Here is a 15,675-nt window from a genome sequence, read left to right as displayed (position 1 = left end):
GGAGCCCGGAGGGGTCTGGGTAGCAGAAAAGCTAACCAATTTTTTTTATACGTCACTATGCTCTATATCACCTTCATTCAAGGAAATGGACGTCTGCCGGGCACATCGTGGTGGGTGTGGCCAGGAGGGTCAGGAGAATGGCACCCGAAAATTGAGCGAGATCAGCTCATCATCTAACCACTTGAAACTCATGGCAAAATGTTCAGCATAACTCCATGTACCATGACGGACCACTGCCAGACATTTTCATTGGTGGGGTGTGTCTGCCAGACTAAATTAACTGGTACCCTAAAATTGAACCAGATCAGCTCATGAGCTAACCTTATGAAACCAAATGCGAAATGTTCAGTATAGCCCTACCTATCGTGAATCAGCACTGCCAGACATTTTCTGTGGTGGGGTACCCCTACCAGACGTCCCAAAAGGACCACACCCAAAAATTGAACCAGATCAGCTCATGAGCTAACCTTATGAAACGAAGTGCAAAATGTTCAGTATGGCCCTACCTATTGTGAATCAGCACTGCCAGACATTTTCTGTACCCCTGCCAGATGTCCCTAATTAAATCCCCTCCATTTAAACTAAACTCGGCCTACATTTTTTATTACACATGTTATACACTATCATGAATGAACACTGCGAATTTATCAACAGTTCAAAACAAGCTTCACATCAGTCTTCAGTTCTCATCTACATATAATCCATGTCTTCCTCTTGATCTGAATCGGAGTCTTCACTCCATGGTTCGTCATCCGAATCACTCAGTTCATCAAGGGAGAGTGCTTCCAAGTCACACTGCGCTTCGCTGCCAGTGATAATAGTCTCATCACTGTCACTGTCGACCTCTACGGTGGTACTATTTGTGAACAAAGTGTCAGGTACTGCGGGCACTTGGAACCAGATTGGCTGCAGAAGGTTGTCATTCACAGACCAACCATATTCTGTTGGTGACAAACCATCCCCAGGAGATGCTGTAGCTGCGTTGGTCCACAATATGGTGACGTACTGAGCTCTGCGTACTTTCATCTGAAGGGTCCGACGAGAAGGTGGCAGCAAAGCACAGTCCACCCGTTTGACATTTGCCAATGGATTCACCTTAAAGAAAATTCTATCATTCACATTAAAAGTTGAATAATGAATAATCAGATGCCTCAATAACCAAAGGTCTCTTGCTTAGAGCTCGCCTATTCTCAAATATTCACAATGTGGTGGACGGGACCCTACATGATTACGTAGAGGCATTACTCTTTGATGGGGGAGTGGGTGCTGTCTTGCATACATTCTATGGGAATGGAATTCTGATATAAAGACCCGCCCTACCTGATCAACTTTGCCAGAAACTTGCATCAGTCTGTTGTATCGAGCTTCATCGACGTCTTTAGTCTTGCTTTGTGCATACATGTGGCAGACCAACTCTGATGCAACATCCAGGTCAACACTACCATGAACGTCTCCCATGCTGATGAAGAGATTGACGAAGCGTCCAGTCTTGTCCTTCTCAACTATACCGAGGGCTTTCACTTTGCCTTTCCTGAAAAATATAATTGGTACATGTATGTGTGAATTCTATTTAATCTGCTACCGTCTCGAAAAGTTTCATCCAGTCGATTGAACCACATGTGGATAATAAGAACTTTCCAGAACTGCTACCATACAAGTATTGATTACCGGTACATGCATTTTCCCGACTATCATCTCTTTGTCATTTATAGTGCTTTGATATACTGCATAAGAAGATATCTTTGCCAAAAAGAGAATTCCAACATATATAATGTACATTTAAAAATCTTTTTGACAATTGAAGAATGTTGGCTACTTCAGTGTCTTTAGACATTATTTATGTAAATTAAATGAAATTCATTGTGCCTACCTGTAAAAGGCTGACGTGAAATCACAGCCAGTGAAGGCGTGATAACCAGGCAGTGCTCTGGGAAGTCCGGGCTTGCAATCTTCAAGGACGTCAGCGATATTGGTGACATTGATGTACCTCCTGCTGTTTCCAATCCCACAATCCATTATGATGTTTGCCATGGACCATACTTCAGGACGTTGCTGTCCAAGTGCCCCAATCAAAATTACCAACACATCGGTGTCTGATGCCCTGACAATAATACTTCCGGCAGTGATGTTTGCGACATGGAATGCTATCAGCGTATCTGCCTCTTCATGGTCCCCTTGGAGGTGTGGTGGCCTGGTCACATTGACATGTTGGAGCTCGTCAGGTATGTACTGAAAGCACTCACCACCATAAGATGCAACCAAAGTCTTTCCTCCGAAGATGTACCAGTAGTGGTCCTTTCCCCATTGTTTGAGAAGAAACTTTGCCAGCTCATTTTTGAAGATGCCATTGGTCAGCAGTTTTGGTCCATTCCGTCGTATTGTTTGCTCAGGTCCTGCTATGTTATAGGCAGAGTCCACTGCTAGCTTCCTCCCATAGCTTCCTCTCACTGTCCTTGATTGAATTTTCGACATATTTGTCAAGACAAACATGCACTTCCCTTGCCCTGCCGTAACACATCACTGACAACATTGTCCTTGCAATTGATGCATATGCTGCTCCCATGTTTGTTTGTGAAATGACCGAATGGAGAAGAAGCCCGCCATCAAAAATTTGTACAAAGCTTCTTGGCAAGTCAGATTCTGCGATCCTTTCAGTCTGCAGCGACTCGAGCTTACTCAATAAAGCTGGTTTGACTGTTTTGACATGTGCTCCATCACAGTGGGCAAGTGACAATGGGTATGTGGTGATCGGGTACGATTGAACATTCCGAAGGTCAAATGTTGTCTTCTCTGCAATGACCACAACCATACGGATGAACATATCCCTCAGGCTTTCTGCATTTGTTTTGGCTGTCTGTGAGGCGGGTACCTTAGCTTTCTTCTTCTTGACATTTTCTGCGGCGAAGTTGTGTATTGGGGGTCCGTTTTACTGTCTTCAGAAAACGACTGTTGTTACTGTCCCATTCTGTTGTGAATTGCTCTCTTGCCTCCGGGCCCTGCTTGAGTGTATTTAGTAAATATGATTCAGTTGCCTTTGATGCTGTTTGGCCAGTTGCAATATTCACCAAGGCAGATGGAGCATCATCAGGAAAGGGATTGCAAAATTCGTCAATTTTTGCACTGAGTGTTGCTATTTGAAGGTTGTCCTTTTTTTATTCTGGAAGGACGACACTGAGTGGCAGCACTTTCCCCTTGTTCGAGTCCTGCAAATGTCCTCAGCTCAGTCACAGCCATAGCCCTTTTGTGTCACGGTCAATGACCATCTCCGCATGGCATTCTCCGAATTTCTAAATGCAACTATCCCTTTCATTTGTGATGCAGCGTCACGGTTTCCAGACTGTTCCAAAGACAGGTCAACAGCTGAATGACTGTAGTCTTTCCTCGTGCGCCTGATTGAAAACGCACCATTCTCGAGAACTTCACGTAGTTTTGGATCTGAACTTTCCAACTGCTTCAGGAAGAGCGCTCCCCATCTGGCATAGTTTGGGCGGTTGAGGGCGAAGAATACAGCCAGCATCATTGGAAAGACATCAATGTAACCACTGACATCATTGGTCTTAACACATCTCTGCAACTCTCTGTGAAGGCGATTGGTGAGAAAGATGTAAATCACCCAGAACCGAGCTGTTGATCCATGAGCACCATCAAGAACTGTTTGGAAAAAGTCCTCATACTTCTGGAGATGCCGAGTTACAATTGGATCAGAAAGATATGCTTCTACTTGGCTTACATCAGAAGGGACAGTGCTCATCACATGTTGGAGTGACTCGTATTCTTCTTGAGGCAAATCCAGAACAAATCGATCAGACAACTTCTGCTCCAATACATTTGCCAGCAATTCGTGAATGCGGCTGCATCGGTTGTAAAACTTGCCCTTGATGAATCCCATCATCGATCCTTCTGCCAACACATCTGCCTCTGTTAGTATGAATTCTATTCCACTTTCGTTTATCATTGTACCAACTGCACCGTAGAAAGCTAGCTCAATGTCGAAATTGCCCAGCAGTATCAATAGCTTGTCAAACAATGGAGTTCCAATTGCCTGTATCGAGTAAGCTTTCAATGCAACGGCTCGATCACAAGTGACAACTGCATAGTCCTGTCCTGTTTCCTTTGCCACATTCATAGTACGGATCATCGTCTCCTTGACCACATCATTATTGGTTGGCGATCTTGATATAGGGTCCGTGTAGGAAATTATTTGAAGTGGCAAAGGGTCCTTAATGAACTGGCTGACAAATCCAGCATGCAGAGATGTGTTGCTTTCTCTCAACTTCCAAAACCAATATCGATCCAATGGTTTCAGAGGAATGGCAGTTTTAGCAGTTTTTGATGCCGTAGAACTCACAAACACAGCCTGGTTGAGTGACTTTCTAAATGGAGCTATGTCCCGTTCATTCCCCACAAACTTCCGTCGGTTTCGCCCATCACGAAATTCTGTTGGCTTAACAGTTGCTTCTCTCTCATCCTGGGGCACATTCTGGTAAGTATGGCCGACAGTGGCATGTAGGGTTTGTTTCCCATCTAATGTTTCGATATTAGCATCATTATTGTCCCAGACACTGGCAGTGGCTAAATGTGGGTCCAGGTGAATACCATCTTGAGTGTCACGTTCATCAGACTCCACCGATTATGCAAATTCCGTCTCCAGACCTTTTGATTCACTGCAGCTGATGCTGTGTCCAGCTCTGTTTAGAATCTGCAGGGTTAATTTCGATCCAGTGAGCGATGCTAAACCTAGTCCCACAGCAGTGTGCTTCCATGGTTTGACGGTTCCACGAGTAATATTATAAATGGCATCCGAGGCCATTGAAGTCACTTTACGATCAATTGCGTCCTTGTACGCACCACGATTACTCGGTGTCAGGCCGCCCCGGAGACTCCTGAAAAACAGGTCCAGCTGTGCTGGGATCTCTGGGGCACATTCCTTCAAATTCTGCACTGTCGCTGGATTTGGAGTCTTAGATTTTGATAGCTGCATGATTTGAGAACGGAGATGAAGAGCAGCCCATCTTAATTTGTTGTCCTGTTCATGTTGTTCAGCATCATCGTGAAGTCGGTTCCTTGCATCGCCTTCTGTCATGGCGGAACTGTAAATGAAGTTTCCTCTCCGTTTTGTCGGATAATTTAGTTATGATCTGTTGTCCAAAATTGTCACTGAGCTTCCTGAGGAGGTTCTGGGCAGTGTAGGACATTACGTCTGCTTCATCTCCACCGTTGCTGGTGTATTCTGCTTTATACATTTCAAGTAAAGCAGAGACTAAAATTGATCTCTCATTAACAATAACCTCATTTTGGATGTAGGTCCACAGTGATGCAGATGATCTCTTGTGGTAGTACTGAGAGGTACATGCCTGTTTTGAACCTTCTGTTTGCTGATCATCAGTCTAGTTAAGAAACGTGGCGCAGCAGGATTTATGATACTCTGCTTCTTTAGCAATCAAGTCGACACCACTCCAAATCAGACTCTTGATGCGTTCATTGTTTGAGTACTTTGCCCGCTCACAAAGTGACTGACAACCAGACAGTGTAGCTATCTTCACTCTTGATTCTTCCTTTCCATTTTTCTTCTTCTGACTTTTTTCCAAAGAAAATGCAAGTCCCTTTCAACATGCCCTGTTGGTCTGATTTTGGGAGGACACTGCATCGTGTCATCTCTATGCAAGCCTTTTTTGGCAGCTGGTTCATCGTTGGCTGGTGGTGCTTGTTTCGGGCGCTTCACTGCTGTGTAACTCTTCTGACAAGAAGGATGATACCAAAGGGATGATTCATCATTGCTTGCCAATACAAAATCATTCGTGTGATAGAGAAGTACTTGTCAGAGTTGAGATTTTTTACGCAAGGCAGCAGCATTCTTGATTGTTGTCCACGTCTTCTCGTTAAATGTTTTTAGTTTGCTGTCTTCGTCAGTTGCCTTCTCACAGATGCAGCAGCATAAGGCACCACAAGCATCATTGTCCTGGACGAGAAATGGGATCTATGAGTGTTGATAACATGAATCCTGGAACCATGGAATCTGGTGGCTGGTCATCTCCACTTCTCACCAATCCCAAAAGTTTAACACAAAGTTTTTTTGAGCTTACCTTTTGACTGACAATGGTGGATGAAGAATTTGATTCTTGGGGTGGTTCTTCCAAATCTTCCTCATCTTGAATCATATGTGTGTCTTCAGAACCTTCAGCATCATTGTCCTGGAAAAGAAATTGGATCTATGAGTGTTGATAACATGGTCTAGGAACCATGGAATCTGGTCGCTGGTCCTCTTCACATCGAAATAATCTCAAATGTTGAACACAAAGTAATGAGCTTACCTTTTGACTGACAATGGTAGATGAAGAATTTGATTCGTGGGGTGGTTCTTCCAAATCTTCTCGATCCATTCTACAGCTTTCTGATGTCTAACCCGTTAGCAAGAAGCTGGAAAAAAAACAGTAATTATGAATAAATGTACAATGAATATCTCATGAAAATAAATCACTTGCTTTTAAATTATTGGTACTGGCAGCAGATCCACGGCTGATTCAGAGTAGTGTCCATCACCCATTGGATATCTTTTTTACATCTGAGTTTTACATACAGACCGCTGAATGTTCAATCAATACTAAAGGAATTATACTCGACAATCCAATATGGTATCTTTATTTAAACATCACTTGTAAGTATGCAGCCCTGAAAGGGTTTCAAAAAGCACATGCATCTGGCCGACATCAGACACATGACAGCATAAAATCTGCATAGACCTCGGTGTCGGTCAATATTCATTTTTCATGTCTAAATCCGAGTAGCTAACCAGGGGCAGGGTTACTCTAAGAATTAATGTATAAGCCTTGGCCATAGCTGGCCAGACCAAACAGTAGCTCATACAACAGTCCAAAAGATGAACTTCAGGAATTGTGTAGAACAAACTTCAGGTTGTGTATCAACACTCTGCATCATCATCACAAATAGACCGAGGTGTATCTAATTTTTATAATCTTGCACTATAGAAAGGTTTACTTTGTTGTCAAATTTGATTCATGAATTGTGGTTATTTATGATGAGATATATAGTATGTTTAAGAAAAATTACCTCTCATACTGATACTGCTGTCCCTTGTTGACATCCAGTTTGACCACACAGTTAGGCTACATGTACATTAAGTGTGTACATTGAAGAGCTAGAACTTGACTCACTGCCCACATGCAGGTAGAGGAGGCTATCTACTGAGAAGCTAACAAGATCTTTGATCTAGGTCAAATTCGGTGTGTGGAAATGTCTGGCAGTTGTGATTCATGATACATGGGGTTATGCTGACCATTTTGCACTTGGGTTTCATAAGGCTAGCTCATGAGCTGATCAAGTTCAATTTTGGGGTGTGGTCATTTTTTGGGAATATCTAGCAGAGACCTATCCCACCACAGAAAATGTCTGGCAGTGCCGATTCATGATGTGAGGTTGTACTGAACATTTTTCACTTGTTTTCATAAGGTTAGCTCATGAGCTGATCCAGTTCAATTTTGGGGTGTGGTCATTTTGGGACGTCTGGCAGGGGTACCCCACCACAGAAAATATCTGGCAGTGCTGATTCACGATAGGTAGGGCTATACTGAACATTTTGCACTTGGTTTCATAAGGCTAGCTCATGAGCTGATCTGGTTCAATTTTAGGGTACCAGTTAATTTAGTCTGGCAGACACACCCCACCAATCAAAATGTCTGGCAGCCATCAGTCATGTAACATGGAGTTATGCTGAACATTTTGCCATGAGTTTCAAGTGGTTAGACGATGAACTGATCTAGCTTAATTTTCGGGTGCCATTCTCCTGACCCTCCTGGCCACACCCACCACGATGTGCCCGGCAGACGTCCATTTCCTTGAATAGAGGTGATATAGAGCATAGTGATGTATAAAAAAAATTGGTTAGCTTTTCAGCTACCCGGACCCCTCCGGGCTCCTGGTCGAAGAGGTCTGTAATTTTTATCATCGGTACACTTCAACTGTGAAAGACGGAATCTAAAACAAAAATCCTGAAATTCACATTGTATGATTTTTAAATAATTAATTTGCATTTTATTGCATGAAATAAGTATTTGATACATCAGAAAAACAGAGCTTAATATTTGGTACAGAAACCTTTGTTTACAATTACAGAGATCAGACGTTTCCTGGAGTTCTTAACCAGGTTTGCACAGACTGCAGCAGGGATTTTGGCCCACTCCTCCATACAGATCTTCTCCAGATCCTTCAGGTTTCAGGGCTGTCGCTGGGCAACACAGACTTTCAGCTCCCTCCAAAGATTTTATATTGGGTTCAGGTCTGGAGACTGGCTAGGCCACTCCAGGACCTAGAGATGCTTCTTACGGAGCCACTCCTTAGTTGCCCTGGCCGTGTTTCGGGTCGTTGTCATGCTGGAAGACCCAGCCACGCCCCATCTTCAATGCTCTTGTTGAAGGAAGGAGGTTGTTGGCCAAGATCTCGCGATACATGGCCCCATCCATCCTCCCCTCAATACGGTGCAGTCGTCCTGTCCCCTTTGCAGAAAAGCATCCCCAAAGAATGATGTTTTCACCTCCATGCTTCACGGTTGGGATGGTGTTTTGGGGTTGTACTCATCCTTCTTCTTCCTCCAAACACGGCGAGTGGAGTTTAAACCAAAAGCTCTATTTTGGTCTCATCAGACCACATGACCTTCTCCCATTCCTCCTCTGGATCATCCAGATGGTCATTGGCAAACTTCAGACGGGCCTGGACATGCGCTGGCTTGAGCAGAGGGACCTTGCGTGCGCTGCAGGATTTTAATCCATGACGGCGTAGTGTGTTACTTATGGTTTTCTTTGATACTGTGGTCCCAGCTCTCTTCAGGTCATTAACCAGGTCCTGCCGTGTAGTTCTGGCTGATCCCTCACCTTTCTTATGATCATTGAGGCTCCACGAGGTGAGATCTTGCATGGAGCTCCAGACCGAGGGAGATTGACTGTTATCTTGAACTTCTTCCATTTTTTAATAATTGCGCCAACAGTTGTTGCCTTCTCACCAAGCTGCTTGCCTATTGTCCTGCAGCCCATCCCAGCCTTGTGCAAGTCTACAATTTTGTCCCTGATGTCCTTAGACAGCTCTCTGGTCTTGCCCATTGTGGAGAGGTTGGAGTCTGATTAATTGAGTGTGGACCGCTGTCTTTTATGCAGATAACGAGTTCAAACAGGTGCAGTTAATACAGGTAATGCGTGGAGAATGGGAGGGCTTCTTAAAGACAAAACTAACAGGTCTGTGAGAGCCGGAATTCTTACTGGTTGGTAGGTGATCAAATACTTATTTCATGCAATAAAATGCAAATTAATTATTTAAAAATCATACAATGTGATTTTCAGGATTTTTGTTTTAGATTCCGTCTTTCACAGTTGAAGTGTACCTATGATAAAAATTACAGACCTCTATGTGCTTTGTAAGTGGGAAAACCTGCAAAATCGGCAGTGTATCAAATACTTGTTCTCCCCACTCTAGCTAGGTTGTGTGGTAAAATGGACGTAACATGTGTGTCGGGAGGTGTAAAAGGCGGTTTTTGTTGTCTGAGCGGTGGTGGTGGAACGAGAAGTCCTCTTATTCCTTCCTCATCCCGGATAGGCCCCTCCCAGTCGGCGGGGAGGTTGTGGCCTGGAGAGGAAGTGACGCGGAGGGGAGGGGGCCTTTCGGTCGGCAGTCACCGAGAGAAGCGAGCAAAGGAAGGAAGAACAAAAGATTTGTGTGTGGAAAACAGTCGGGTTTTCGAGGTGTGCTCGGAGCGGCTTCGAAGCGAGAGAAACGAAGGCTTCGTAGAAGGGTTCGGTGTGTGGAAAACTGCAGGCGGTTGAGAGGCTGTTCGTGTTTCGAAGTGAGCGAACGTAAGAGAGGAGGCCTGCACGTCGAATCGGCGATCAACTCGAAGGAAAGAGAAGGTGATCGACAGGTTCGGCCTGCGTCTGGCCATGGAGCCTCCGTCCTGAAGGCGCCATGACACCTTGACGATTTAGCCAGCAATGGCAACGTATAAAAATGTATGTAAAACGTTGGCGTACGCTGAAATTTTGATGTTTTTTTAAGTTTTGGTCATATTCATAACGTGTTGGTCGTATGCATAACATATTAGTAACGGGCACAGAACGTTTAGTTGTCTTATAGATAACTTATACCAACGAATGCTTAGCCTGTTGTCGGCGTTCACAACCTATGCCCAACGATAGTTTAACTTAGGCATAGCGCGCTGCACGTATCGCCGACGAACTCGTGGCGTAGCCTGTTAAAAACCTGCCGCTCGCCGATTTAAATCATAACTGCCTGAAAATTGGAAATGTCAACATCGCAGTCACACCTTGACGATTTAACCAGCGTATGCCGACCTATGAAAAATGTGTCTAAAACGCTGGCACACGTCGAATACGTTATGGGTAAGTTGTGTATACGTTAAGAGCACGCTGAAAAACGATGAAGTACGCTGTCATATTTCGTGGTACGTTTAGTATGTCATGAAATTTCAAGCATGCTGAAAATTTTACGACGCACTCGCCGTATGGCTCACACGTTTCACTACGCTGGGAATAAGTTGTAGGCACGATACACGATCGTTGACACAAGTTCCTTGTAAGTTACTCATAAGTCGAAACACGTCGAGGTGATGGTTAGCATACCCGAAACTTATTTTCTCCATCAAGGCACATTTTCTTTTTTTCTCCTTGGCTCCGTGAAGGCACGTTACGAAATATCTGAAGTTGTTGTTGTTTTTTATGATTATTTTTTTTTAGTCTATCACTAATTTTAAAATGTATTCGGACATTTGCTTTTAAGTTTCGATGTCGACGTGACAATATCCTCAAACAGTAAATATTCACGGAGAAGGAACTAAGAATAAGACATGAGCAAACTGAAGAAGCAATCAGACGTGACGTAATGGCACGTGACGAAATATCTGAAGTTATTGTTGTTTTTTTTTGTTTTGTTTGTGAAACGCTGCCAATACGCCATTATATGGTAGCTGTAAATTAGAAACACGTTCAGTAAGTTCTGTGGTCATCCGGAAGACGTCGATCAAATATGTCAATATGCATTGGAGGTACGTTACACATAAGTTCAAAGCACGTTACTCATAGGTTAGAAATAAGTTATGGATACACTAAGCATTACCTCGACGTGTTTCGACTTATGAGTAACTTACAAGTAACGTGTGTCAACGATCGCATAACGTGCTTACAACTTATGGCCAGCATAGCGGAACGTGTGAGTCATACGCTGGCATACGTCGTAAAATTTCAAACGTGCTAAAATTTGAGGACAACCGCAAAGTACAACGATGAAAGCCAGCGTACTACGACGTATGTCAGTGTTTTTCAGCGTGCTCTTAACGTATACAAACTTACCCATAAAGTATCCGACGTGTGCTGGCGTTTTAGCCCAATTTTGCGTACGTCAGGCATACATTGGCTAAATCGTCAAGGTGTTACAGAGCCTTAACTCACCTCACGGCTCGACATGGTGTCGATGTGCCTGCGGAGCTCAGACCTTGATTTGGGGCCTTGTCTGGTGAACGGACCAGGTCTGGATTTGTATGCTGAACCCTGGAGAGAGATCGGCTGAGGCGCATCGTTGATCTGGCAGACTTGTGCCATCGACATTGAGGATGTGCCATCGACATTGGGGGCCAGAGCGCGCGGAGACTGCGTGCGTGAGGTCTGCGACAAAAGGACAAGCGCCATTTTGCCACGCGGCGTGGTTTGAGCTGGGAGTTCGAATCCGTGGACATCCGCCTGTTGGGAGCGACATTCGTGCTTTTGACACTGTCCTCTCGTCCATGAGACATCACCAAGTACTCTGTCTTGTCCTGCATGCATGCTGTTTGTTTTTGTCTGCACGTGCTGTATAAGGCATATTTCGGTAGCGATCCCCTCAAAACCTGTACTCCATGGTTGCCAAGTTAAGAACGGGTTGAGGATTGTTAATAAAACCATTGTCGTGTTTATTGCTCGTGTTGTGATCCCTGATGTTCCCCAATAAATCTGGTTAATTCATATGAAGTTGCTGCTATGGATTAATTTGTGTCGTGTCGAGGAACGATCCGTTCGATTGGCATATAACACCAAAAAATGGTTACAGACTGGTAGACTCGGCTCGGTCTCTGACTAAACCAGTCTGTAACCAGGGGTTCTATTTCCCCAACTGGCAAGGTACAAGGATTACGTTGGTATCGCGATTGAAGGCGTGTGACCCGAGGCCTGTGCTGAGCCGGCCGGCGTTATAAACCCCGGAGACGGTGGTGGTGAGGGTGGCGCCTTGGACCGGGTGACAATCCCGCCACCCCGGATCCGTAACAGTATGACAGATGGACAGACAGACAGAAGGAGCTGATTACAATATCCCCAGGTTTTTTTCAAAAAGTGTGGGGATAAAAATGATAATTAGAAGGGCACTCGGTAGAGGGAAAACCTCCGCCACGTAATGCCTGATCCACAAGAACAAATCAGGCCGAATACATTCTTAAAATATCATGCTATACAGCACGATATCGTTTATGGCCCTATCTCTCAATGGTGAAGAATCACTTTAAAAATTAAATAATTCTCGTATCCAGATCCGGATCTTCACCAAAATCTAATCAATTCTTCCTTGTCAAGTTTTATTCAATTTAATCTAATCAAGTTTTATTCAAATCCATCCACAGCTTTTTGAGATATCCTGTACACAAACAAACAGACAGGGGTGAAAATTTAACCTCCCTCACCTTCGATGGCGGAAGTAATAACAGGGCCAAGTCTAAAGCATCATAGAAATGTAAATTATAGTTCAGATGACAATGACTTTGAATACAAATGGAACTCAACTCTGTAAATATGCACATACACATGCCCTTTCCTACCCTCGCCCCCACCCCCGGGGCGCAACCATCGGGATTTTAACGTAAAAAGGTTAAAACGTTGTATAATAAAATGTTTTTATGTTAAATGGGCTGCTAGGCAATGCTAAGAGGTCGGGGCTGTGATCCCAAGTTGATAACAAACGTTTAGGGAACTTATGTAACAACAAACTGTAACTTATATACCAAAGTCTAAAACAACCAATGATTGTGACATTCTTGTAGCTGTTCCCACGATGCATGTCGTTAACAACAGAACCGATTCGAGTTGTGATCATGTTAAATTAGCATCTTCCCTTTTTGAAACGTTGACTGAATTTAGATTAGTGACGATTGTCTAAATAGGCTACAAGAGACATCAATTCCATGTGCAGTCTGGGTTCAATTTCTGACCCGATGATAAACGCGGTACATTGCAATACAAGTCATTTTGCATGCTTTCAACAGGTGATGTAATTAAAAAGGCTTGTCTTACTGGGTCGGCAAAATGCCACTGCAAAACATTAATTGAGCATACCATGCAGCAAGCTGTGAAAACACTGCAAATTATAGAGCCAGTGATTTTCCATTTCCAAAAAGCTTAAATTCTGTTTCTCTGAATCTCTTACACAGGACGGTTCCAAGGAGGATGCGTCCAAGGAAGCCTCTCCCAGCTCGGTGAATTTCATCCCTCTTCGTCGGCGACATCCCTGGGCACTGTATTTCACCACCAGCCTGATGCAAAAACGCAAAAAGTTATACAATGGTTGTTTATTTTGATTATTTTCAGCAATTTTAATTGTATTTTCATGATTTTCTAACACTGAGATGGAGATGATGGATGGAGACAGAGATAGAGATTATAGATAGAGATATAGAGATTATAGATAGAGATTATAGGTGTGTATGTATGTGTCCAGAGACATGACAGAAGTAAATAGACACTGTGATTTTAAAATAATTTATTTATTGAACATTTGAAGTATATTTGATCCATTTCAATATGTGCACCAGTATTTTGTAGATTTGCCATTTGCAGATTTTAACGCTTTTACTCTTTCAAACATAGAACTAACGAGTTCCAAAATTTTCTCCTGTGGGATTTCTGCCCAGGCTTCATGCAAAAGGTTAAGGAATTCTGCCTGTTATGTTGGTTTCCTGGACTTTTTCCACACAGATTGATCCAACATGGGCCAAAGGTGTTCAATGGGATGCATGTCAGGAGACTAACTTGGCCATGGAAGTTGCTTGATCCCATTTCTATCCTGCCATTCTTTGGTCTTTTTCACAGTGTGGCATGGAGCTCCATCTTCCATGAACAGAGTGTTGTTTTTGACCATGTGACCAATGGAGAAGATAGGGAGACCTCCATCCTCAAGGATAGAAATGTGTGTCGTAGAGTTGATGTTGCCAACACGCTCCACAAGCTTTGACCGACCAGCGCTCCACATTGCTCCCCACACCATCACTGAAAAACCACCATGTTTGACAGTTGGCTGCAATCGGTTCAAAGCAAACTCTTGGTGGGAAGTCTCCAGACCCATACATGTCCACGATCAGAAAATTGAGTAAATTGGGACTCATCTGTAAAAATGAGTTTGCCAAAACTCGAAGGGTCTGTTGGCCATCTCGTCAGCCCACTTCTTTCTCCTTTGAATGTTGTCCGATCTAAGAAGAGGTTTTCTCCAAGCTGCTCTCCCGTAGGAGCCCAGTTGATGAAAGTACCGCACGGCAGTTCTTGAGCTAACCGGGACCTCCTCTGCAACATCTGCTGCCTTGCAACAGGGAGTTTTCTGAATGGACCGCTTGACAGCTTGAAGACACCTTTCTGAGGGCCCAGATCGACCAGAACGGGAAGCTGTGGATTATTTGCCTTCACCGGTGAATTGCACAATCACCTGATTGACCGTAGAAGGCAGAATGTCAAGGGTCTGAACTATCTGATGGTGACTGACTCCACCTTCTGATTGGCCAACAATTCGTCCTCTTTGAAAATCACAAAGGTCATCTGCTCCTTCGGTTTGAGGCATCGTTAATTGTCGTACAAACCCAAGAACTCGTTTCTGCAAATAAATAGTTTAATATTAGTACAAATCGTTGAGTAAAACTGCGTTATACAGATGAAATGAATAAATTTAAGGTGTCTATTTACTTCTGTCGTGTGTGTGTGTGTGTATGTGTATGTATATATATATATATATATATATATATATATATATATATATATATATATATATATATATATATATATATATATATATATATATATATATATATATATATATTGTTACGAATTTAAGAATCCGGTCTGATGAATGCATCCACACATCCAGGTCCTCAGACAGTTATTTCCTGAAATGCATGTTCAGATGAGCCCCATCCCCATGTCTCAGGGAATTTTAAATGTGATGCGTTGAGAAGGGCAAAGAATAGATCCCCTCTCTTATGGGAAGCATTTTTTTTCTTTACGACAGAGACGTTTACACACATTTCTTTCGCGAGCGCCGACCGCACCTTATTTTTCCTCAGCAACATTTATGCACATGTTTTTCGCGAGCCCTGACACCCGCCTTTTTTTGGAGCACACGGGTCATCATGGTTACGGTGTGCAAGTGGGGCGGGATGAGCTTGGGGCGACTCTGAGCTCACCGAGACGGGCCACATATATGAAGAGAATTGGAGGTCCGTCTGAGGGTGAAGAAAGCGAGAGGGCAAGCGAGCCAAAAAGAAAGCGAGAATTGAAGTGCGCGAGGGAGGAAGCGTGCAAGTGAGCAAGCGATTGTGTGGTGCGCATGTGGGTGTCTGACCAGCACCAACAACGAGACAATTCGTCCTTCCCA

General features: G+C 43.7%; 2 protein-coding genes across 2 annotated transcripts; both read right to left on the bottom strand.

Moving 5' to 3' along the window:
* Window positions 1-690: 690 nt before the first annotated feature.
* Window positions 691-2,472, bottom strand: LOC147020753 (uncharacterized). Its single transcript, XM_085893806.1, has 3 exons — window positions 1,871-2,472; window positions 1,225-1,531; window positions 691-1,095 (listed from the first exon to the last, which is right to left on the bottom strand). Exons 1-3 carry the CDS (start codon window positions 2,470-2,472, stop codon window positions 691-693), a joined length of 1,314 nt encoding a protein of 437 aa, XP_085749932.1.
* Window positions 2,473-2,773: 301 nt separating this feature from the next.
* Window positions 2,774-13,696, bottom strand: LOC147020752 (uncharacterized). The gene is made up of 4 exons (XM_085896726.1): window positions 13,465-13,696; window positions 6,312-6,417; window positions 6,084-6,191; window positions 2,774-5,959 (listed from the first exon to the last, which is right to left on the bottom strand). The coding sequence occupies exon 4, from the start codon at window positions 4,136-4,138 to the stop codon at window positions 3,221-3,223; it is 918 nt and encodes a 305-aa protein (XP_085752852.1). The 5' UTR covers window positions 4,139-5,959; window positions 6,084-6,191; window positions 6,312-6,417; window positions 13,465-13,696; the 3' UTR covers window positions 2,774-3,220.
* Between the last annotated feature and the right edge of the window lie 1,979 nt (window positions 13,697-15,675).

This window comes from Eptatretus burgeri, chromosome 9, assembly GCF_056783735.1.
Source record: "Eptatretus burgeri isolate ZD-2024b chromosome 9, Ebu_testis_v1, whole genome shotgun sequence".
Taxonomy (NCBI): domain Eukaryota; kingdom Metazoa; phylum Chordata; class Myxini; order Myxiniformes; family Myxinidae; genus Eptatretus; species Eptatretus burgeri.
Note: the sequence above shows the minus strand (reverse complement) of the source record. Positions and strands in the feature narration are given on the sequence as shown.